At 48.2% G+C, this 24,338-nt stretch overlaps 1 protein-coding gene across 1 annotated transcript in view; it reads left to right on the forward strand.

Annotated features, from left to right (window-relative positions):
* Positions 1-20,191, forward strand: part of P2rx3 (purinergic receptor P2X 3) — a 32,422-nt gene extending 12,231 nt beyond the window's left edge. Inside the window, exons 9-12 of the mRNA XM_042676635.1 lie at positions 18,066-18,159; positions 18,405-18,470; positions 19,300-19,377; positions 20,078-20,191. Coding sequence (XP_042532569.1) covers positions 18,066-18,159; positions 18,405-18,470; positions 19,300-19,377; positions 20,078-20,191 — 352 coding nt within the window. The remainder of the gene's footprint in view (positions 1-18,065; positions 18,160-18,404; positions 18,471-19,299; positions 19,378-20,077) is intronic.
* The last annotated feature ends 4,147 nt before the right edge of the window (positions 20,192-24,338 follow it).

Here is a 24,338-nt window from a genome sequence, read left to right on the forward strand (position 1 = left end):
GTGGATGGATGGATGGTTGGATAGATGGACAGATGGATGGATGGATGGATGGATGGATGGATGGATGGATGGATGGATGGATGGATGGTGAGGGTTAACATCACTAAAGGGAGAGGGATCAAGTCAAAGATTCTTCTCAGGTCAATCGACCAGATCGTCCAGATCTTCCAAAATGCCAGGAAGCTTCTTCAACTGTTCTTAGCTCTGGCCTTCTCTTGGTGATGTCTAGTTAGCTACATTCCCTATCCTGACTTCTCTAAGGTCTTTTACTCCCCCAAACAGAGGTAATAGCCAGTCCATTTTACAAGATGGTAGTTTGTTTTTAAGTCTCACACCAGGGAATTCCATGAGTCACAAATAACAGGTATAATAACCATTACTTTTTCAGTGGCTTTTGGGGAAAAAAATAATTTAAGTTGGTTTTTAAATATCAGCTAATTTATGCCCCCAATGGCTTTGGGATCTAAGCCGTTTCTTTCCCCTCCATCTGGTGGAAAAGGGAAAGGGAAGAGCCACAAGTATTTAAAATACCTGAAGGGGGCTGGGAAGGTGGCTCAGTGGTAGAGCGCTTGCCTTGCATGCATGAAGCCCTGGGTTTGATTCCTCAGCACCACATAAGCAAAAAGAAAAAAAGCCAGAAGTGGCGCTGTGGCTCAAGTGGTAGAGCGCTAGCCTTGAGCTGAAGAGCTGAGGGACAGCGCCCAGGCCCAGAGTTCAAGCCCCACGACTGGACCCAAAAAAAAAACAAAAAACCTGAAGGCCCTTACACAGTCCTTAGCCTCCTCCTCTCTGAATTTCCTCATCTGTGACCCTCTGGTGATTTTGTGTTCTTATGGATGCTATTGGCCAACACATGAAACAATCTGGCTGTTCTTTCTTTAACTTTTGAAGATCCCAAAGTTTCTGCTAGGTCTTAATTAATTACACTGTTAGAAGCTGAAGCTGCTTTAGAAAACTAAGTAATGATTGGGTTGATCATGGGAGACTTACATACTTTTTTAAAATTGTTGCATGTTATCTATTTTTTAAGGTTGGATTTGTTCCCTGTGTTGTAGGGGTATTCTTCATTAAAATGATCTATAGGGCTGGGAAGGTGGCTCAGTGGTAGAGCGCTTGCCTTGCATGCATGAGGCCCTGGATTCGATTCCTCAGCACCACATAAGCAGAAAAAAGCCGGAAGTGACACTGTGGCTCAAGTGGTAGGGCATTAGCCTTGAGCTGAAGAGCTGAGGGACAGCGCCCAGGCCCAGAGTTCAAGCCCCATGACCAGCCAAAAAAAAATTTTTAATGATCTATATAACCCACCTTTACAACTTAAAAATAATAATATTTACAACTTAAAAAATAATCTCCCAGAGACTGGTTGCTGGTGACTCACTAACACCTGTAATCCTAGCTACTCAGGAGGCTGAGATCTGAGGATCATGATTCCAAGCTAACCCAGACAGAAAAGTCCATGAGACTCTTACCACCAATTACCCAGAAAAAAAACACACACACCTGGAATTGGAGGTGTGGCTCAAGTAGTAGAGTTCCAGCCTAGAATGAAAAACCCAAGAGAGAACACAAGATTCCAAGTACAAGCCCCAGTACCAACACCCCCCCAAGACATTTTTTTAAAAACTTATCTTATAAGCTTTATATTTAAGAGTTTAAATATATATACATAATATTTTGAGCTTCTTTGCTTCTACTTCCTCTGTGTGAAGACCAAGGTACTCCTCTACACTCTGTCTCCCTGTATTGTCCTGTTTTGCTAAATAAATCCTTGTTAATATACATGCATGTATATGCACTACCATATCACATATATATGATAGCATGTATATAAATGGTATATATATGTGTATATATATATATATATATATGATATGGTAGTGCACACCTGTAATCCAGCTTGGGAAGTTTAAGTCTGAGCTCCACAGGGAGACCCTGTCTCCAAAAAGAAAAAGAGAAGAAGGAAGAAAGACAGAACTAGAAGATAAATTATATATACACATATATATGTTCTCTGAAAAGAAGAATTTTTAAAAATTGAAATTGCTTTCATAATCAACTCCAGAGTTTAAAAAACCATAGGAAACAACACATATTTTAAAGTAGGTTAAAAATACTGTTTGGCTCACTGGCAGAAATTGGCATATTTATTCAGTCAGTGCATCACACTGAAATCAATACAAAGGATATTTGTATGGTAGCTTAAAAATAGTAACATATTTTAATAAAATTCTCATGATCTGGAAGGCAAGTTTTCATCCTCATAACTTCCCTATGGCCTTTGGGAATTATTCAATCCTCCAAATAACACATTTGGCAGGAATGCTTATAAAAACTATGACTATTATTCTGTGTGTGTGTGTGTGTGTGTGTGTGTGTGTGTGTGTGTGTGTGTGTGTGTGTGTGTGTGTGTGTGTCTACACCAGTAACCAGTACTGGGGCTTGAACTCAGGGCCTTACACTCTCAATTGGCTTTTCTGCTCAAGGCTGGTACTCTACCACTTGAGCCACACTTCCACTTTGGGCTTTTTGCTGATTAATTGGAGGGTAAAAGTCTCTCAATTTGTCTGCCTGGGTTGGCTTTGAACTGGGATCCTTCGGTGTCAGCCTCCTGAGGAGTTAGATTACAGACATGAACCACCATGCCTGGCAAAAACTGTATTATGAACCACCAACTACTTGTGTCATATAGTTTTCAAACAATGCCTTTCATTTAAAGAATGGGTTTGGAGGGCTTTACCTGAATTCATCATGCCTGTCCCGCATGGCCCAGTTCTAGTCCTAAATAAGTTTGCGTTGGGTTTTGGGAGACAGGACAGAGGATTTCTAGAGATTCTGACAGCATACTTCCCAGAGCTTACAGGAAAGATCTGGAAGGTGTGGGTCCCTCTGAGGACCCACTGACGCCTCCAGTAGACTATGGAAGGGGGCAAAGGAAACTTTCAGAGTAAGACCTTTGTGAAAGAAGTTTACAGAGGAGCTAGGAGCTGGTGGCTCACACCTGTAATTCTAGCTACTCAGAAAGATGAGATCTGAGGATTGTGGTTCAAAGCCAGCCTGGGCAGGAAAAATCTCTGAGACTCTTATCTCCACTTAACCACCAAAAAAGCCAGAAGTCAGTAGAGCTGTGGCTCAAAGTGGTAGAGCACTAGCCCAGGCCCTGAGTTCAAGCCCCAGGGCTGACATAGATAGGTAGGTAGATAGATAGATAGATAGATAGATAGATAGATAGATAGATAGATAGATAGATAGATAGATAGATAGATAGATAGAGCATAGAGTCAGGGTGGTCTCTGACAGGGTAATCTCATGATACCCTTATGACTTTTGTTGTTGTGGTTGATTGTGGGACTTGAACTCTGGCTCTACCCCTGGAGCCACAGCGCCACTTCCAGTTTTCTGGTGATTAATTGGAGATAAGAGTCTCACGGACTTTCCTGCCTAGGCTGGCTTTGAACCATGATCCTCAGCTCTCAGCCTCCTGAGTAGCTAGGATGACAGGCATGAGCCACTGGTGCCCAGCTCCTGCTACTCTTCAGATTCTCATAAAGCTCCACTTGTGTAAGAATGAGGCATTACCCTGTGTACAACACAATCTGTGTATTTTGGGCAGTTATTCCTCACCCCACTCAACAGATGAGAAAACTGAGGCTCACAAGGTGAAATCAATTTCCCAAAGCCACAGATACAATAAGCTTAGGAGGCCAGGTGCAAATATATATATTTTTTTCTTAGTTGATCACCAACCCAAGCAGGCAGGCCAGGGAAATTCATATTTGCTAATCCTTGGGGAGGGACGGATGGAGTGAAGAGGAGGTCTTTCCTGCATAAGAGATACTTAGAGCCCTGCCCTGGCTGGCTTTGAACTATGATCCTCCAGGCTTCCGAAGCTAGGATCGTAGGCATGGGCTCCTAGCACATTGACTTATTTCTACCACGACTCTTTCCAAGCACATTGAGAATGCACTGGGTGAGATCAGATGGAGTTTTAGTGGACAGCGTTATTAGCATTTCTAAAAATAAGAGCAGCGGAATCTCCCGTGCATGCCAATCCTCTGGTGTGCGTGTGGGTGCGTGGCGGGGTCCTGCAGCCGAGACAGGAGCTCTTAGCTCCTCGGCGCCCTGGTGCAGGAGTTGTGAGCTAGGCCAGCCATTTGCTGTGCGCGTGAGGGCATGAGTGTGCATGTGTGTATTGGCAGGTGGGTGGGTGGGTGTGTTTGCTCGTGGGTGAACGTGTGAGGCCGAGGGAGCACGTGTCGCTGTGAGTGTGCGTGAGCACACAGGCATTGGTGGTGCAGTGGCAGATTAACAATACTGTATCTGTCAGGGTCTCAGCAGGAAAACAGATGGCACATGCAAATTGGGTAATTTGAGGAGACTTTAATGAAGGGACTGCTTTGAAGGTGTGGGCAGCAGGTAGGGAAAACCACAGAAGACACCCCCTGGGGCCTGGGGACAGGACCTGGGTTAGTGCCACCGGATCTGAAGGGGCGAGGAAAAGAGGCCGTTGATGGAAATGGAGCAAACAGAGGCATGTGCAACTCAGGGACCATGGCCAGGGAGTGTGTCCCGGGCAGCCAGGGCAGGGAGGAGCATGGACAGAGCGAGTACCTTCAAGGAGAGAGAGGGGGTTCAGTCCAAAGTCCTAAGAACATCTCATCTGTGAAATCAGAGCCCTCTTCTAACTCACAGAGGTTCAGTCTCTTTGTGCCCTGGGTGAGGTGGAACATTGCCCAAGAAAAATGCACGGTTCAGGGGCTGGGAAGATGGCTCAGTGGTAGAGTGCTTGCCTTGCATGCATGAGGCCCTGGGTTCGATTCCTCAGCACCACATAAGCAGGGGGAAAAAAAAGCCAGAAGTGGTGCTGTGGCTCACAAGTGGTAGAGCGCTAGCCTTAAGCTGAAGAGCTGAGGGACAGTGCCCAGGCCCAGAGTTCAGGCCCCACGACCGGACCCCCCAAAAAGACAAATGCCCGGTTCACAGACAGAGAGGTTTCACAGGCTATTTTCTTGACTTTATTTCCAAAAACAGGACAAAAATGCCTTCTCAGAATAATCAGTCTGAGCAAGGCTGATTGCTACAGTAATGGGGGCCTCCTCCCCCCTGCCCTCCACAATGCTAACACCCTACGTGTTTCTTTCCAGTCCAGTTCCTGTGTGTTTGTTTATTGACTTATTTTGGAGGATAGTATTAGAGTGTGTACTACAAGCCTTACACAGGTGTGCTACTGCTTGAACCACACCCCCACCCCTGTGTGTTTATTTTATTTTATTTATTTATTTATTTATTTTTGTCAGTCTGGGCCTGGGCGCTGTCCCTCAGCTCTTCAGCTCAAGGCTAGTGCTCTACCACTAGAGCCACAGTGCCACTTTCGGCTTTTTCTGCTTATGTAGTGCTGAGGAATCGAACCCAGAGCCTCATGCATGTGAGGCAAGCACTCTACCACAGAGCCACTTTCCCAGCCCTGTGTGTTTATTTTTAATTCCAGGCCTTTGAAGAACTCTAAAAGTTTATCCCTTGACTCTCAGATTAAGAAGGTCCTGAACAAGCTGAGCGCCTGTGGCTCATGCCTATCATCCTAGCTACTCAGGAGGCTAAAATCTGAAGCTTGAAGCCAGCTTAGACAGGAAAAATCCATAGGATTCTTGTCTCCAGATAACCACAACCAAAAATAAATTTGTAAAAAGCCAGAAGTCAAGGTGTGTCTCAAGTAGTAGAGCACCAGCTTTGAGCAGAAAAAGCTTTTTAAAGGACAGCACCCAGGTTCTGAATTCAAGCCCCAGGACTTTCACAAATACCGAAACAAATCAACAAACCAGTCATAGATCTACCCAGTGGTGATTGTTAGGGTACTGGGGGGCGAAACCGAACTGTTGTGCACAAAGCAAGGTCTGATTTCTGCAGTTTTCCTCTGAGACAGCTTTGCTACTAAAAGGCAAAGCAATTTTGGATTTCCTCTCTTGGTGTCTGGAACCAAAAAGAAAAAAAAACAAAAACTCTTGTTCAGATGCTAGATGTTCCTTGGGCAGTAGGAGTTTCTTAGCGATCATTCAGTGTTGGAAACATACCACAGCAGCTTTCAAGACGCGCAGAGATTTGGCTCCATTCCGCTTCCACGCCGAAGCAAGCCAATCGGCTAAGATCCTGGGGCCAAATTGACAGAGACAGCCTCGAAGTGAATCCCTGGCTTTGATCATTCTCTCTACAATCTGGGTTCTTCTTCTAAAAGCCATAGAGTATGTGTTAAAAAAAAAAAAAAAAAAAAAGCAGCCATGTGGGCCCCTCATTTCCAATGAGACAGGCAGGCCCCTCCCAGCAGAGCACATTTGCTTCCTTCTCCCCATACTCCTCTTTCTTATTTTTTTTTTTAATTTCCAATAAGGGGGACCCAAGCCCATTGCCTCCAGTTGCTAAATAGGGGTTCTACCCCCTTGAGCTCTAATCCCAGACCTTTGTTTCTCTGCTGTTTTTGGTGGCCCTTTGAAGACTCAGGGCCACATATGAGCTCACTAGGCAAGCACGCTACCACTTGAGCTATTCCCAGCCTTTTTTAAAATTTTACTTAGTTATTTTTCTCAGTTGGAGGTGAAACAATGGAAGTGCCCCTGGATGCACACAGCCCTGAATAGTGTTTATGTCTAGTCTGCTGTCCCAGCAACTACTAAAAAAATACATATACATGACACTCTTAGTGCCCTTACCAAGGAGCCAGAGACATAGCAAGTGTTCTGTATGCATGGTCTCCCAGACTCTGAAGAGATAGAACTTTCCAGATAGAAGTCTGGGACTTGGGGTGGGGAGGAGAGGGGTTCCATTTTTCTGCCCAAGACAACACAGTGTTCGTGCGAGAGCTAGGATCCAAACCACAGCAGCCTGGTCCAGAACCTACACTTGCAGCCACCAGAAAGCCATCAGGACCAGCACGGCTGCCCATCATTTTACAGATAAGGAAACTGAGGTCAAGAATGACACTCTCCAACACAGCAGCTCATGCAGCTCTCAGGTATAGCCTCTGCCCATAGTCTTTTGATCTTCCTTTGCCTCATTAATTAAAGATAAATTAATAGTGGTATCTTGTGTGTGTGCGTGCATATGTTTGTGTGTGTGTGTGTGTGTGTGTGTATGTATGTGTGTGTGTGTGTGTGTGTGCCAGTGCTGGGGCTAGAACTCAGAGCCTAGGCACTGTGCCTTAGCTTTTTTGCTCAAGGCTGGCTCTCTACCACTTGAACCATGGCTCTTCTTCTAGCTTTTTAGTGGTTGATTAGAGTTAAGAACCTAAAGGACTTTCTTCCCTGGGCTAGCATCAGAGCCACAATCCTCAGATCCTGAATATCTAGGATTAAAGGTGGGAGCCATCGCCCCTGGCTCTAGGCCATATTATCTTTTTAAGGAATCAACAACAAACATCGTTTAAAATGTCTGATGTGGCCAGTAGACATCCAGAGTAAAAAAAATTTGGCTTTGGGCTATTCTGGAAGGAAAGGAGGCTCAGCCAGCTCTAAGGATGTGGCCCCCATCCCAGATGCAATAAGTCTTGCCAGGAGATATTTTCCTATCAGCATAAAATCAACTGTAAACGTGTATTTTGCGGCTGGCAGAATTACTTCCCAACCAGGCAAAGCTTTGCTGAGAACACCACCTCCTGCACGTGGAAACTCAATTTTCCAGACACCCAAGTTTTCCCTCACAAGTCAAACCCAGATCTACAAGTTTGTTACTATTTTCCCTGCTGCTGTTAACAGTTACTAGTCCCTGCTTCAGAGAGGAGTTCCCAGTTCCCACCGCCCTACGGAAGGGAGGAGGGACCATTTCTAAACAGATGTCTCAGAGCTCCTAAGGGATTTGTACATGATGATTTTAAAAGGAAAAGAAAAGGAAAGAAAAAAGCCTTCACCATTCGGCCAGAAATTTTTTGACTGCTGATTGGTGTGAGTGGCAGATCTACACAGGAAGAAGTGTTAGCCAGAGTTGGAGCCATCCACAGCTAAAATCAAATGCTTCTGTAGGTCCTGTGTTTCCTCACACTGAAGAGAAGTCAGGAATTAGGGAAGGACTTCAATGGTCTCTCCCAACTTCCAGTTACCTGTGGCTTTTATGGCTGGAAGAGGAATAAACAAGGCCCATTCCTACAATGAGTCTTTCTTCTAACAGAAATGATAAACGTTAACCACTTGACAAAACTGTTTATACATACATATATACGTGTATACGTGTGTGTGTGTGTGTGTGTGTGTGTGTGTGTGTGTGTGTGTGTGTGTAGCCAGCCCACAGTCCTACAATCCATGGGTCCTACATTCAGCCTAATGCGGCTCAAAGATACTTGGAAAAATACATCTGGCCTGAATAAGAAAAGACTTTTCCCCTCCTTCTCCTTATTTCCTAAACAATACAGTATCATGCTATTCATGCATAGCATTTACATCTCATTAAGCATTATAGCTTAATCTGCAGATGATTTTTAAGTATATAAAAGGATGCGCATAGGATAAAGGCAAATATTGTATCTTTCCCAGCCCCCTGGGAAGTAGGGCTTGAACTCTGGGCTTTGTGCTTGCTAGGAAGGCACCTTACTGCTTTGAGCCATGCCTCCAGCCTTTTCTTTGACCAGGGGCTTGCTATCTGCCAGGTTGGAGCCCACCCTGCCTAGTTTAAGTTTCCCATCATGGCTGGGATGGCAGATGCACATAAGCACTGCCAGCCTCTTTCCATTGAGATGGAGTCTCTGGGACTTTTCTGCCTAGGCTGGCTTAGACCCACAACCCTCCCAATATCTGTCTCCTGCATAGCCTCAGATGGCAGGCATGCACCACTGTGCCCAGCCATGGGTTGAGAAGTGATCTTACAAACTTTTCTTGCCTGGACTGGCCTCAAATCTCAGTCTTCCTTTTCTTAGCTTCCCTAGTAGCTAGGATTACAGGCATGAGCCACCTGTGCCTGGGTACCAGGCTATTCTTTTTATTTAAAAAAAAATAGGGACTTGAACATCCATGGATTTTGGTAACCACTGGGGCTTCTGGAACCAACCCCCCCACCCTGCCGCCTGTGGATACTGAGGTATGACTGCGTTTTGCACTGGGATACACCAAGACCAATCACAATGCAAAGGTTAAAGCGCATAGAGCCCAGGATGTGGGTTCAAGCCTTGCTTGCCATAGAAATCCAGCATGATTTTTCCCAGGCACCATCTCTTCTGTGGGCCTCAGTTTCCTTCCTTTGTAAAATGGACTGGTCGAGGAGGATCCTCTTTACAGCCCCTCCTACCTCTAATAGCTTCAATCACCACGCGTGGGCGCCTGGGAAAGGGCTTAGGCTGGGGAAGCTTAGGCTGTTGAAGCATGCACTATTATTTATAGACCTATCACATCGCAATGGAGCTTCAGCCCTGCCCAGCAGATGCCCATGTGACAGATGATTTATTACAGTAATTGACGTTTGTACTTACTCATCTTTTATCTATCCCTGCTCTCATAGCATGGGGGAGCATACACGTGAAGCATCTCAGTGCTACCAGGGCTCCAGAATTGCTCAGTGTGGCATCCTGTCAGGTCACAGGGCCCAAGAACCCTATGCAAAGGCGCTGGTGGAAATGCTCCATCTGCAGGGGCAGGAGAAGCAATGTACACCACAGGGAGCCAATGAGAAAGCCAAGGCAAGCAGGGAGGGAGGAACTCAGTGGGCCACGAGCCTGGGTTTGAACTGTCCTTGAACAGGAACCACAGTCACAGGGACATAGCTACAGGCCAAACTAGAACAGAGCAGTGAAGCCCCGCCCTCTCCTTCCTCCCCAATGGTCCTCACCAAGGCCTCCCATCAAGCCTGAAATCCAGATGCCAGGAGCCAGAGGGCACAGCCTATAGATGTCACCTTTGACACCAGAGACATGTCAGCCTGCCAGGGACTCAGTAGCCCCTTCTAAGTGGGCCCAGCAGAGCTCCTCAGCCCTGGCTACTCAGCCCTACCTGGGCCCCTACTTTTCATCTTCCTCTTCCTCTTCTTCCTGCTAGCTCATCGCTGGCAGCTGCCTGACATCTGTCTTTTCCTCTGATATTTAGGCATCATGGAGTCACACAGACATGCTGATCTTTCATTGGCATTTGGGGTGTTTCGATAGACCCCCCCCCCTTTACTTAGCAAGCCCTCTTTGGGAAAGCAGCAGGTAAGGCAGGAGCTTTAGAGTCAGGCAATCTGAGTTCATATTTCAGTTGTGCTAAGCAACCTGACAATTGCTACAATTTATAATTATTACTTTCTTGTCAGTTGTGGGGCTTGAACTCAGGACCTGGACACTGTTTCTGAGATCTCTTTTGCTCAAGAGCTAACACTCTACCACTTTGAGCCACAGTTCCACTTCCAGTTTCCAGGTGGTTTCTTGGAGATAAGAGTCTTATAGACTTCCCTGCCCAGGCTGGCTTCAAACTGCGATCCTCAGATCCTCAGATCTCAGTAGCTCCTGAGTAGCTAGAAGTGCAGGCATGAGCCACTAGCCCCTGGCTATGCTTTCTTCAGCCTGGGAAATGAGGGCAGTATTGCTGGATCATCAGGAGATGATCAGACTGAAAAATATGTATCAGGCACTGTGCTCTGTCTCTGCACTACCATCCAACAGCTCCCTTAAGCCTCTCAACAGCCCAACAGCGGTTGCTATTATCTCCACTGAATGCAAGGGGAGACTGACACTCCAAGATCACATAAACTCGTTCAAGAGACGAAACCTAGGATTCAGGTCTAGAATGGTCCCCATGCTACTGGCTACCCTGCTAGGCAGTGCTGCCAGACAGAAGGCAGCCTGGATGGGCAGTCTCCAGCCTGGTGCTGAGCAGTGGTACATGTCCTCTCCCCTCCTTCCCCCACCCCACTTCCCCTACCCAAGGGGCTGCTTCCCACCAATAACTCCCACTTTCCCACCTAGCCAGCTGCCAGATCTAAATGTTTTCTCTTCGGGAGAGAAACAGCCTGTTGTTAACTACCTTTCTCTAGCTCCTCCTGCCAAGTTGGGAGAAGCTCAGTGCCACAAGAGAAACCCCAAGGCTAAGTATTGGTAGACTCAGTCTTTCGAGAATCATCGGGATTCGCTGTCTTCATGGCTAGCGATAGACGGGGGATTTCACAGCCTCAGTTCTGAACCGCTAAGCTAGCTCTCCCGGAGGAGGGGCGTGGAGGGAGAAGAAAACAAAAACCCTGATTTGTAGTGTCCGTGATATAAATACTCCACTGTGGTCCATTTCAAGCTGCAAGTGTGAAGTCACTAAAAGTGGATTTGTGTGTGTGTGTGTGTGTGTGTGTATGTAATTGATACACATAGCTGCCATGGACCCAGACACAAACATTTGCAACTGTCTCTACTCTCCAAGCCTGGGCCCTGCACTTTCGCCTTCTAAAAAACACATCACATTTGCTGGGTGTGATGGTGCCCACCTGTAATCCTAGCTACTTAGGAAGTAGAGGTAAGAGGATCAAGGTTTTTAACCTAAGGTTAAAAAAAGTTATCCAGACCCTATCTGAGAAACCAGGTGGGAGTGGTGGTACAAGGAGTCCTGGTTCTAGAAGCAGGTTCTAGAAGCTTCTGTTCCAGAAGCAGAGATAAGAAGAAGATGGTGTCCAAGGCCAGCTGGGACTATTAGCTCGAGACCCTATCTGATACAAACCCAAAGCAAAAGGACTGGGAGTGTGGCTCAGGTGGTAGAATGCTTTGAGTTTAGTCCTCAGTACCACAAAGAAACAAAGAAACAAACAACAACAACAACAACAAAACCATGTCCTTAGCTGGGCACTGGTGACTCAGACCTGTAATCCTAGCTACAGAGGAGACTGAGATCTGAGGATGGAGATTCAAAGCCAGCCCAGGCAGGAAAGTCTGTGGGACTCTTATCTCCAATTTAATCACATAAGGAAAAAAGCTGGAAGTTGAGCTGTGGTTCAAATGGTAGAGCACTAGCCTTAAGCAAACTGAGCTCAGGGACAGTGCCCAGGCCCAGAGTTCAAGCCCCAGGACTGGTAAAAAAAAAAAAAAAAAAGTCCCATGACAGCCTTGCAGTTCTGCCAGCCAGAAAATCTACCCATCCTCTGAGCTTTTCCACCCTTCATTCTCCACCTTTCCAGCCTCAGCTCCAGTGTCACTCTGACACTCAGCCGTGTCTGCCTCCCCGGGACCAACATCTTTACTCGCTGCGCTCTTAGGATCACATGGTCTCCTGCAGCCCTTCCTTATGCCCCATGGTAGCCTTTTGTACAATTGTGCGATTCATGAATATTCATGAGTGGTAGAGCTCATGAGGTGTGTGCTCTTAAGTATTTGTTGAAGGTTCAAAGAATGTGAGGCCATCAGGGGCTGGGCCCTATATTGGATGACTAGGAATTCACAAGGTAAAGAAGAGAAGGGAACATCCCAGACGGAAGCTCTGTGTGTGTGTGTGTGTGTGTGTGTGTGTGTGTGTGTGTGTGTGTGTGTGTGTGTGTGTAGAATATATTTGGGCAATATGGGAAGGCAAGGGGTGTGGCTAGAGCAGCGAAGTAAGTAGGGAATAGAACCTGTAGGTGAGGTCAGAAAGGTACATGGGCAAGGCTGGGAATGGGCCAAAATGTCACCCATCCTAGACATGGCCCATTTATCCATTCATCACATGCGTGGATTACCTCATACACAAATGACCTCAATGACCCCTCCAATGCCCTACCTGCTTCCACTTCTTCATAAGTATCCCATAATAAGGACTTCGTGACAAACCACATTCAGACTTCAGAACAGGCTAATCTGGCCTCTGCAGCTGGACTGACAGTTCCTAGCTTCACGCCCTGGTTCTTGGCTTTATGTGACTTGAGATGAGTTGTGTAACCTCTCTGATCCTGACTCCCTCACCTAGAGGGCAGGAAGAGCAGCCGTGCTTAGTTTCATGGGGGTAGTTGTGAGCAGGAAATGAGTTAATAAATCGAAGGCACTCGGAACAGTGCCCAGCACCTAGTAAGTACCTTATGTTCTGGGTTATTTGAGGCCAGTATCACTGTATTAGGAGTCAGGAGAGTGTACCAGTTAAGGTCAATGTAGATATTATTGCTTTATTTTATCCTGATCCTACAATCTCAGTGCATCTGACCTCCTCACAGGTTCCTTTTATTCCTACTTTTAAGGTTAAAAACAAAAACAAAAAAACAGCTTGCCCAGGGACAAAAGGCTAGTTTCAAGACAGTCTATAATCTTAGCTACTCAGGAGGCTGAGATCTGAGGGTCACAATTCAAAGCCAGCCCAGGCAGAAGAGTCTCTCAGACTCTATATCTCCAATAACCAGCAAAAAAACAGAAGTGGAGCTGTGGCTCAAGCGGTAGAATGCCAGCCTTGAGGAAAAAAAGCTAAGGAAGAGCATAAGACCCTGAGTTCAAGCCCAAGTACTGGCACAAAGAGAGACAGACAGACAGACAGACAGACAGACAGACAGACGGACACACAGATGGACAGACAGATGGATGGACAGAGACAGGTGGGTTGTGGTTAGTGGTGGAGGTCTGTGGAGACTATCATGGGGTATTTGGTGTGAGAGAATGTGTGTCTACATATTAGGAGCGAGAGACAGAGAGAGAGACAGAGAGACAGAGAGAGAGAGAGAGACCACCTCCCATACAGTCCTCTTGGAGGGTTTATTAGAATAAATGACCCTCTTTCTGTCCAATCCTTTGCTGCTTGAACTCATTCTCTGTCTGCTGACAAATGGCCTCTCCTCACTGAGCCTCAGCCTCAGTCTTCTCAGAACAGAACTAGGGGAGGGGGTGGGTGGCAGGGCAAGCCCTTTTCTCAGTGGCTTAACACAAGAGTTTATTTCTTGTACATTGTGGATCACTTGGGAGGATGGGGTGGGGGAGTACTGATCTCCAAGCAGTCATTCAGAGATCCTGACTCAGTCTCCCCTACAGTCCTCAGAGATCTCCCCTAAGTCCTGAAGAACTGGCCACTAGATGAGGAAGTGGGCGATGAAGGTGACATTGCTGAGCCGACTCCGCCCAGCATGAGGAGCCTCGCCCCGTTACAGTCTAATGACAAGAGCTAACCATGGGGCCCCAGCTAGATGAGAGGGATGAGGAAATGATGCCCCAGAGGGTCCCCAGAGAGACGGGGACCCAGATCTGGTGACCACTGAGCTGTCCTGGCTGCAGGGCAGGGCCAGTGCCCCCACTGGCCACACGGAAGCCCAGAAGTCAGGACCCCTGAGTCCTTCCCTGGTCTGTGCTCTGTCCCTCCTCCCTGAGCTCTGCCCCTCCTCCCGGAGCTCTGCCCCTCCTCCCGGAGCTCTGTCCCTCCTACCGGAGCTCTGCCCCTCCTCCCGGAGCTCTGTTCCTCCCCCTGCACTCTGTCCCTCCCTTTGGAAAAGAGAATGCATTCTGCCAAGCCTCTTCCAGGGTGGGTGGCTGGTGAGATAATGATCTTACCATACTTATTGCCTCTTGGAAGGCAGGTGCTGGAGAAAACCCAAGTCCGCTCTGATTTCTCTCCCTGTTCCTTTCACATTTCTTACCAGGATAAATTTAGCCAGTTCTCACTCTGAACAGCAGGGCCCAGGATGTCATCATCTTCTTCTTCCTCTTCTTCCTCCTCCTCCTCCTCTTCCTGTCCTTCCTCTTCCTCCTCTTTCTCTTTCTCCTTCTCTTCTCCTTCTTCCTCTTCCTCATCCTCTTCCTTTTTCTCCTTCTTTTTTCCTTCTTCTCCTCCTCCTCTTCCTCTCCCTTCTCCTCTCCTTCTTCCTCCTCCTCCTTCTTCGCATCAGAGTTTTAATGGCTGCACCCTTAAGCTAAGAATGCAGGTTTTGGAACCACATACCCAACCCTTGTGCTTTCCCAAATATCTGTGACCTAACCTTTGCCCCCTCCCAATGAATGTCAGGTGCCACAATTTTAGACAAGGGCCTTGAATTCTCCCATAGTGTCCAGTAGAGTAAGAAAGCTGAATTTAGAAGAGCCTTGAGACCTTGCATAAGGGCTACCTGTGTCCTTAACAGCCACCTTAGAGGTGGAGGGAGGCTGGCTCCAATGGCTCTGAGCTTCAAGTGTGGGCTTCGGAGTCATCAGAGCAGATCAGAATCTAGATTCAAGCAAGTTATATTCTCTTCTGTCTGTTCATCTATAACATGAGTCGACAAGGCTGGTTCTTCATGAGGTTAACCAAGATGCTTATATCATGAAGGGTAGAGAGATGACTTTCAGGCCAATCAGAAAGCCACAGGGAGGACTTTCTGAAGCCTCTGCCCATTCCAGATCCTTCTTTTCCAGACTTTTGAGATCTCCTGAGAGGCTCTTGGATCTGACCAATGATAAAGAAATGATATCCTTCCAGATGCCCATGTTACCATCTTTCCCTGATGCATCTTCAACTCCTGCCTTTTTCATGGTTGGTGCAAATCTCTCCTGCTACCGTCTAGATAAAACTTACCAGAGTTAACAAGTTTCACCTCTTAACTCTTTCCCTAACTTCCAAGTCTTTCTTTGGGCCAAGGAACTTTATTTCCTTAGCCTTCCTTGCTGAGCCACTTATTTTTACCCTGGGCCTCCTCTGGAGAAGATCCTGTAGTTTGTCCAGCCTCTCTTCCTTCAGCAGGATAGCTCATAGGAAAGTGCCTGGGCCAGGTTTCCTGCTCCCTCTTTTCTCCTTGCCCCCCAAACTTTGCCTCACCAAATAAGAACTCATAGCAAACAACTTCCTGGGTCAAGCTCTTCCTCCCTAACCTTTGTCTCACCAAATAAGAGCCCATAGCAAACAACTTCCTGGGTTAGGCTCTCCCAGGGAGTTTTGCCTCAACACATGCTTTTCAATCTCCAGCAACAGGAGTGTAGATCAGGTGAACAAGTTCTGGCCATGCCCAGGCATAGGCAAAGACAGCAAGTGTACTGCCTTTATTTCTATACTCCTTCTTGACCCAGATAAAACCTGGGCTGGCCACTTTGCAAAGTGGGGAGGGGTTAGGTTAGGCATCCTGCAGGACACAAGAATGGTTTCCAATGGAGTGACAAGATGAAGGGAGGGTATCACAAAGAGGCGCATGGGGTAAAGAGAAACCAGCAAACTGATGAAGACCACCAAAGGCTGGCAACATATGGAAACTGCTGCCCCCTGTGTGTGGTGGGGGGGAGGGGGAAGCGGGGAGAGACGTACAGAACCTGGTGAAGATGAGGCTACAGGACAGGCCTTGCCCTTGGCCTTCAGTGGATAATAAGTAACTGCTACAGATCTAGAAGACTCAATACCCTGACCTTTCTGTATCCCATCCCCCTGCGCATCCTCTCATTTTCCACCCCCCTTTGGGGCCCCTATCTCCTATTGATACTTTCCATTGATGCATCCAAGTGGAACAGTTGGTAGAAACAAGGCTTCAGACCAGCCAGGCTTCCAAGGCTCAGAGCTGGGCAGAGAATGGGAGAATGCATGTGGGGGGGGGCAGATAGAATCCGGGGATCCCTATGAGGCTGCCATGAAGAGTTGGTCTCAACAATTAACAGAGCTTTGGAGAGGTATGAGCACCCACAGTGTTCCACACCTGGAGGCTAGGTCACATGGGACCATGTGGTGGAGCCAGCATGGAGATTTGTTTCCGTCCAACAGAGTTTCCCTGTGCCCAGTGGCAGCCAGACCAGTGGAAACCATTTTACGCTTCCAGGTGACCTTTTCCCTCCCGTGTCTGGGGTCCTCCACTACTGAATTGCTTGAGACTCCACACTGGGCAGTCTCAAACTCAGAGGTGCCTGGGAAGGGCACCACATTGCTCACTGCAGAATTTCCAGACCCCTCTCCCCACAGAGCGAGACTGGGAGTGAGCGGGGCCCAGGATACCTTAGAGGGTGTCAGCCAGCACTGGTAAGAGCAGTGTTAACTGCACATACTTACAGATTTTTCTGGGCTCTTCCATCCCCACCATCACTTGCCAAGGATACTGGCAGCAGAAATTGACTTTACATCCAAGGGACAGTTGCTCAAAGAGATTATACCGTGTGAATGTTAACATTTGGGTTATGATAGCAAGTACAGTGGCTGGGAAAGCCAAAAGATTCATGCAAGTTGAATCTCAAATCCAGCCGCAGGCAAAGTCCCTTCCTTCCCATAGCTCTCTCCACTCTCTGTATTGAGTACCTCTCTCTCTCTCTCTCTCTCTCTCTCTCTCTCTCTCTCTCTCTCCCTTCCCCCCCCCCTCTGGTGACAATATAATGTGACTGTTCTCATAGTCTCTCACAAAGTACAGAACACCCAGAGGCCAAATCAGAGAAGGGACAGGGGACTAAAAGTCTGGGACTTCTGCAAATCAGCTGGGTAAACCCAACTGGCCAAGCAACTGAAGTCCTCAGAGCCTCATTTGGAGAACAGGATGGTCACTTTCCTCTTTCATAGTACTGTCATCCAGGGGAAGCATCCGGAGGTGTCTGAAAGCGTTTTTGTCTACAACTCCACAAAAGTAAATGGATTTCATTAGCAAATAGCAGCAGCCGGAATCAGCAAGTGTGTCCTGAGGGTTGACTGTGTTCTCAACCCCGGATGCATGTGGCCCTCACTCGATTCTCCTGGCAGCCTGGAGAAGCAGGACTTTTGTATTGCTCCCCCTCACAGATGAGGCACCCAAGCCTCAGAGATCAAGAACTGGCACCGCAGGTTGGTTGGATGAGATGCCTGGGAGTAGGGTGATGGAAAGGGGTGGGGGCCGGGATAGAGAGAGAAGTACCTGCAGCGAGATACCAAAATAGGACTCTAAGACACCCAGCAAATAGAACTGCAGATACCTGGTCTCCAGCAGTAGCTCAAACCTTTGCACACACCAGCCTCATACAGGAAAATGATTTGACAAGGGAGAGCCTTGGGTCTTGCCCTCAGAGATGCTGGTGCTACAGGTTCTGGGTGTGACCCCAGAATCTGCTTTTAAAACAAGACCCCCCCCCAAGAGGATGCCTGTAGAGTGGAGATATCAGGCAACCACCTAGAGAGGACTTTATCAAATGTCTCAGCAAACCACTGGTAAGGATTGGTTGGTCAGTGAGAGCCATGTGGCACTGGAGGAGCCCAAAGGATCAAACAGGAGACCCACTTTACCTTACGGTCCGCCAGATTCGCCAAGTACTACAAAACAGAGAACGGCACCGAATACCGCACGCTCCTGAAGGCTTTCGGCATCCGCTTTGATGTGCTGGTTTATGGGAATGTGAGTACTGGAACTGGGTACGTGGGGTGGACCAGGGAGACATTACAGGCAAGCTAGTGAGCCCCGAAGAGGCCCCCGAGGGGCCAGAGCATGCTTCTGGCCACGTCTCTGTCACCTCACCTGGCACCCGCTGTCCCATCAAGAGCCCTTGGACTGCATGGCGTCTTTAGCTTGGAATCTCAGGCTTCCTGCCTACCTCCCCTGCTGGGCCCTGGGCCCCATGGCCTCCATCTTTGTGCCCACAGGCCGGCAAGTTCAACATCATCCCCACCATCATCAGCTCCGTGGCGGCCTTCACTTCCGTAGGAGTGGTGAGTTCTGCCCCTCTCATCTCTGACAGGCAGCCAGGCCAGGTGGGACACAGCCAAGCCCAGCAGGCAGAGAGCGGCCTCAGTAAGCCCTCGCCCTGGGTACCTCAGCCTCCCTCACCTGCTGAGCGGCCCCGGTTTGAACGTCTCCATCATTGCTTGCCGAAGCTCATGACCTCCCCAAACTGACGTTTAGTTTCCAGGAGGCATCATCCTCTAAAATGATCCTGTTTCTCACTGGGGAAGAGACTCCAGCTTTCCAAAGACCTCAAGTTCCTTAGCAAGAAACAGAGACACTGGACACTGGTGGCCTGTAATCCTAGCTACTCAGGAGGCTGAGAGCTGAGGATTGCGGTTCAAAGCCAGCCCAGGCAGGAAAGTCCATGAGACTTTTATCTCCAATGAACTACCAGAAAAGTGGAAATGGCCCTGTGGCTCAAAGTGGTAGAATAGTAGACTTGAGCTAAAGAGCTGAGGGGCAGTACCCAGGCCCAGAGTTCAAGCCCCACAACCAACCAAAAACAAAAATAAGAAGAAAAGAAACAGAGTCACTTGGCCAGGCAGGGACACAGCCCCATTTCTCCAGGTCCCCTCTGCTTTTCTACCAAGGACTCTGTGTGTATGACCTGGGGTCATGCCCAGGAGCTGGGATGGTGAGCAAAGCCCTGAGAGAAAGCATAAGCCAGGCCTCTCTGGAGGACTTGCTCTCTACCCCGGCCTACCCAATCTGTCCTACCCAGGGTCTGGCCAACTCGATGTCCACTTGAGGCCTGCCATCTTGCTCCTACCCATCGCTGGTGGCGCCTCTGAGCCTTCCCTGTCTCTCCTCCAGGGGACTGTTCTCTGTGACATCATCCTGCTCAACTTCCTCAAGGGGGCCGATCAGTACAAAGCCAGGAAGTTTGAGGAGGTGAGTTGGGGGCCGTGGGACGGTGGGGACAGTAAAAGGTAGGGAAGAGGGGGCAAGGAGGGACATGAGACATCAGGAGCTCCCCGTGGATCGCTTTCTGAACTTGAAGTCAAGTTCATTGGGCCGCAGTGAATACGTGGGATCCCGACAAGAGAGGATTTGGCCAAGAGTTGATAGAGAACTATGGGATTCTGTGCATCCTCACTGTCAACATCCCCACTCTCTCCATTTGGGGGGATGGGACCAATCTTGCAGGAGCCAATCTTGGCTCAAGTTTCTGTTTATCCATAGAGTACCTGCAAAGAGTCAAGATGCCCAGATTCTCCCCTAATAACCAGGCTGTAGACCCCACTTCTGATTCTATCAAGTGGGTCACAGAAAATGACCTTGCCCTCGCCAGGCACTGGTGGCTTAAACCTGTAATCCTAACTACTCAGGAGGAGGCCAAGGGCTGAGGATCACAAGGCCAGAAAGACCAGGAGATGCTCCTCTTCAATTAACCAGCAAAGTGGTTAAGCCAGAAGTGGAGCTATGGCTCAAGAGATGAAGCACTAACCTTGAGCAAAAAGTAAATAAATAAATAAAATCTCAGGGACATTGCTTAGGCCCTGAGTTCAAGCCCCAAGACTCCCCCACCTCCCATCCCCCCCACAAAGGTCCTTGCCCGAGGTCAAACATGACAATGCCCTTCTGCTTGCAGGTGAACGAGACAACACTGAAGGTCACTACCTTGGCCAACCCAGTGGACCCCAGGGACCTGGCCACCGAGGAGAAGCAGTCTACAGACTCAGGGGCCTACTCCATCGGCCACTAGGGCCTGGCTAGGGCCTGAACTCACCCTTGGGCTCCAGATCTCCCAACAAGGGTCCTACCTGGGCAAAGGGAGGGGGGTGAGGGAAAACATGGGCTCTCATGTCCTGTGGCTCACCCCTAAGCCACAGATGAGACACAGTTGGTTGGGTCCCATTGCTCCAGGAAAAGGTGGTTCTCCCCACTAAGCCCTGAATTGTTACCTTCACCCCTTGCATGCCCCATCTGCTTCCTGGGACCGACCCCCCCCCCCAGGGAAATAGCAACTGAGTTAGCTCCCTCCTGAAGGCTAGAGACAATAATAGTAGTCCCATGATGGCCCACTAAGTGCCATGCACTTTAATATGCATTATCTCAGTTAATCCTTAGAAGACTCCTATGAGGTAGATATCCATTTCCCCATTTTGAAGATAAACTGTGGCTCAGTTGGAAGAAGACTGAATCATTCAGCCCAGGAAGTGAGAAAGCTGAGATTTGAACCTAGGTCTGACTTTCCCCATACCCATGAAGGAACAATGAATCCTCCTGGCATCTGCTCTACTGTTACCCTGCCCTGTTTCCCTGCCCATGATTAGGACAATAAAGAGTTAATCCAAGCTTTCCCAGAAACTCAGGTCCCACTAACTGGGAGACCAGTGAGACTGTGGTAGAAGGTCTCGTCTCTGACTTGGGTGGGTTGCAGATGCAGAAAAATAGGAGTGACTCTCAGTGGATTTCTCTTCACCTCACCCTAAAGCTCAATCCAAAGCAAGGAATGGACACCTCCTATTCCCCTTCTGAACCCCCCTCACTCAAGAAGTTGCTTCCAGGATAAAAGGTGGTTCGATGACAGAGAAGCCCCAAGAAGACAAGGGTCTCGATTTAAAACATTGGTGGAACAGCTCCTAGGAAAGCCTGGTGCAGGTGATCTCAGGAGGCTGAGATCTGAGGCTCATGGCTCAAACCCATCCCAGGCAAGAAAGTCTATAAGACTCTTATCTCCAACTAAATACCACAAAAGCTCGAAGTGGAGTTATGGCTCAAGTGGTAGAGCATGAGCTTTGAGCAAAAAAGCTCAGGGACAGCTCCAGGCCCTAAATTCAATCCCCAAGACTAACACACACACACACACACACACACACAACCACAAAACTCCCAATGAGAACCAGTGCCTATGGTCAGCCAGACCAACTAAACCTTCTCCCACAGAAATGGGCAAAAGGGACCTTCAAACCCATCTTGTGAAACCCTCTAGCTTATGATGAGCACACTGAGACCCCAAAGAGAACAGAACATGTCCAGTGCCCCAGAGTTAGTGGCCAAGAGAGATTCAAGGTGTCCTGCCCCTCAGAGAAGGAGACAAGAGGAAGCTGGAGAGCCGTGGAGAGGTCCAGTCATCGCTCACGCTGGCTTCCATTGGTCCAAGTGCCCGGCTGATGTTTTCTTTTCTTTGTAGGTTAGTTGGGCTAAACCAGGTTTTGCGCCAGTAACAAGTAACACTTCAAGGTTTGCTATAACAAAGTAGGTCAGAGAGCCTCTCCACGTACTACCTATGCCATCTGAACCCCAGGGACTCCCAGGTCCCTGCAGAAGGGAAAGAGAGCTGGAGGACCATGGGAATTCTTCAGAGACCAAGTCTGAGCTCACTTCCAGCCACATCCCATTGGCCCTAGGTGGGCTGCAAAGTCCAACTTACCACAAGGAATACTGGGAAATAAGTCCTCTTAGGACTCCAAGAAAACAGCATTCTCTTTGCTTCATTATCTCCTTTTTTAAAAAACAGCTTCCTTTCTTTCCCTCCCACCCGGTGCCCACCATTCCCACTGAAAATTCTACACGCCCTTCCCTTGTATTCTCTCAAAGCCTCTTTCTCAACAAGTTGCCAATCAGCCTCCCAGGGGGTATTAATAGATAATGCTCTAGGGAATTTCTCCCAAGAATATTTGCTTTTTAGTAAAAAAAAACTAAGACAGAAAGGCCATAAATAGCCAAAGGAATTGATATATAAGGATTGAAGAAAAGACCTGACAGTGTTGGAGAATTGAGGGACATCTTGCCTACCCTGGCCTTCCCTGGAGGGGGAAAAAAAAAAAGCTTTATTTGAAAGGCTCTGGGCTTCATTTCCCACTCCCTTCTTCCTACTTCTACCTCTGTTTTTAGCTATCAGGAGTTTGGCCAGAGGCCATTCCCCCCGCTGGGAAATATGTGAAATATTTGTCCCCTGATAGCAGGAGCCTGACAATCCGTTGACTTGTTATATCCCTGCACACCTTCCCTTCTGCTCACCCTTCCAACCCTGCAGTGGGCTTCACGGTTCCTGTGTGAACAGAGCATGAATTGGCTTGTTTCAGTTTCCAGTGAGAACCTGGGTGGGACCCTACATGTAGCTACCACGCCTCCTGCCCCAGGATCCCTAGGGACAATGCTTAGGAGCTGCCTGGCCCTATCTCCATCCAAGATAGAAAGACAGGCCCTTCCACCATTGAAGTCTTTTCACCTAGAAATAGATCCTAGGGTCCAGCACCAGTAAGGTTCTTGGTCTCTCCAAGACCCTTCTTCCTGTGGCCAGAGGCTCCCTATGGTCAAGGGACTTGTTCCTGTCATTTCCCCATTACTCACGTTCCAGGGCTGTCTCCAATTCCTGTTTTGTTTCCCAAAATCCAGCACCCAGCCAGGCACCAGTAGCTCATGCCTGTAATTCTAGTTATTCAGGATGCTGAGATCTGAGGATCTCAGTTCAAAGCCTGAGCAAGCAGAAAAGTCTGTGAGACTCTTACCTCCAATAAACAAACCCCTCTCCCCACAAAAAAGCCAGAAGTGGAACTCTGACTCAAGTGGTAGAGCACTAGCTTTGAGCAGAAGCAGCTCAGAGACATTGCCCAGACCCTGAGTTCAAGCCCCAGGATAGCCATTAAAAAAAAAATCCAGCACTCTTAGAAACCCAACATTTAGAAAAAACCCGAGGAGGAGAAGGGGTTTCTCCTAAGATCATATCAGCTGTGTACACAGATACACATGCACACACACAAACCTACTTCTATACACAGGCATGCTCAGACACACACTGAAACAAATATCCACATGCATCTGATCATAGACAATGAGGTACACATATGTGCACACACAGATTTTGAACATAAGGGCAGAAAGCCGCACAGACACGCATTCACAGATAGACAGGTGTATTCACAGATATTCAGAAAGGTATTAAAGGGATGCACTCTGAACATAAATGCACACTGACACACAAATGCACACACACATTTACAGTGTTCAGATATACACAAGTGTGTATTTTCTCATGTAGACACCAAAATACATATGCACATACATACATGTACACACAAATATTTACATTCTCCCTGGGCCCTGTGTAGAAAATACACTCCCAAGAAGCATCTCTCTCTCTCTCTCTCTCTCTCTCTCTCTCTCTCTCTCTCTCCCTCTCTGCTCTCATAATACCCAATCTGAGCTCTGAACTTCCTTCTTCAACTGTAAATCCAAATGTCCAGATGGTGCAAAATTGAGACCAAAACAAACAAACTTGATGTTGTCAATGTCCCCAGGGTCTGAGGTGGAGGAACGAGAGAGGCTGAGGCCTGGGGTGTGAACTGGACCTGGGAATTATGCTGCTGCCAGCCACCCTGCTTTGTCCCTACGAATGGAAGCAACTTTCATGATCCCTCTGCACAGGTAGACAGGTTGGAGGAAGAAGAGGAGAGCCTGGCCGCCTTCATTGTAGGAATCCCTCCTTCCTGTCCCTCGCAGTGAACCAAAAGCAAGAGGGCCCATTTCCTACAACCCACCAAAGGGGATCCTCCCCCTTTCCCGGGATCCAGAGCCACCAGGCTGAAGGGGCCTTGGGGACAGTTCGGCCTGGTCCCTGCCCGGCCTCCAGGGGGCGCTGCATCTGGACAGCACAGGGTGGGCCCTGATGGCCAGCATGCCCTCACCCAGCTCTGCCACCTTTCCCTCTCCCACAGCGGCAAACGTTGGTAGGATTTTCCCCAACATGGAAGAGTCCCCCCAAAGGGAACAAGGAAGAAACAAGACTCGGGGAATGCTATGGGAAGTCTGGATTTATGAGCAAGAGAAACTATGGATGTCAAGAATGAGCGTGAACCTCAACAGGTGTGAAGACAGCTTCTTGTCAGGGTCTGAGTGCCTCTGGA

The sequence above is a fragment of the Dipodomys spectabilis genome, unplaced genomic scaffold (genome assembly GCF_019054845.1).
Source record: "Dipodomys spectabilis isolate Male_0828 unplaced genomic scaffold, ASM1905484v1 ptg000030l, whole genome shotgun sequence".
NCBI lineage: Eukaryota > Metazoa > Chordata > Mammalia > Rodentia > Heteromyidae > Dipodomys > Dipodomys spectabilis.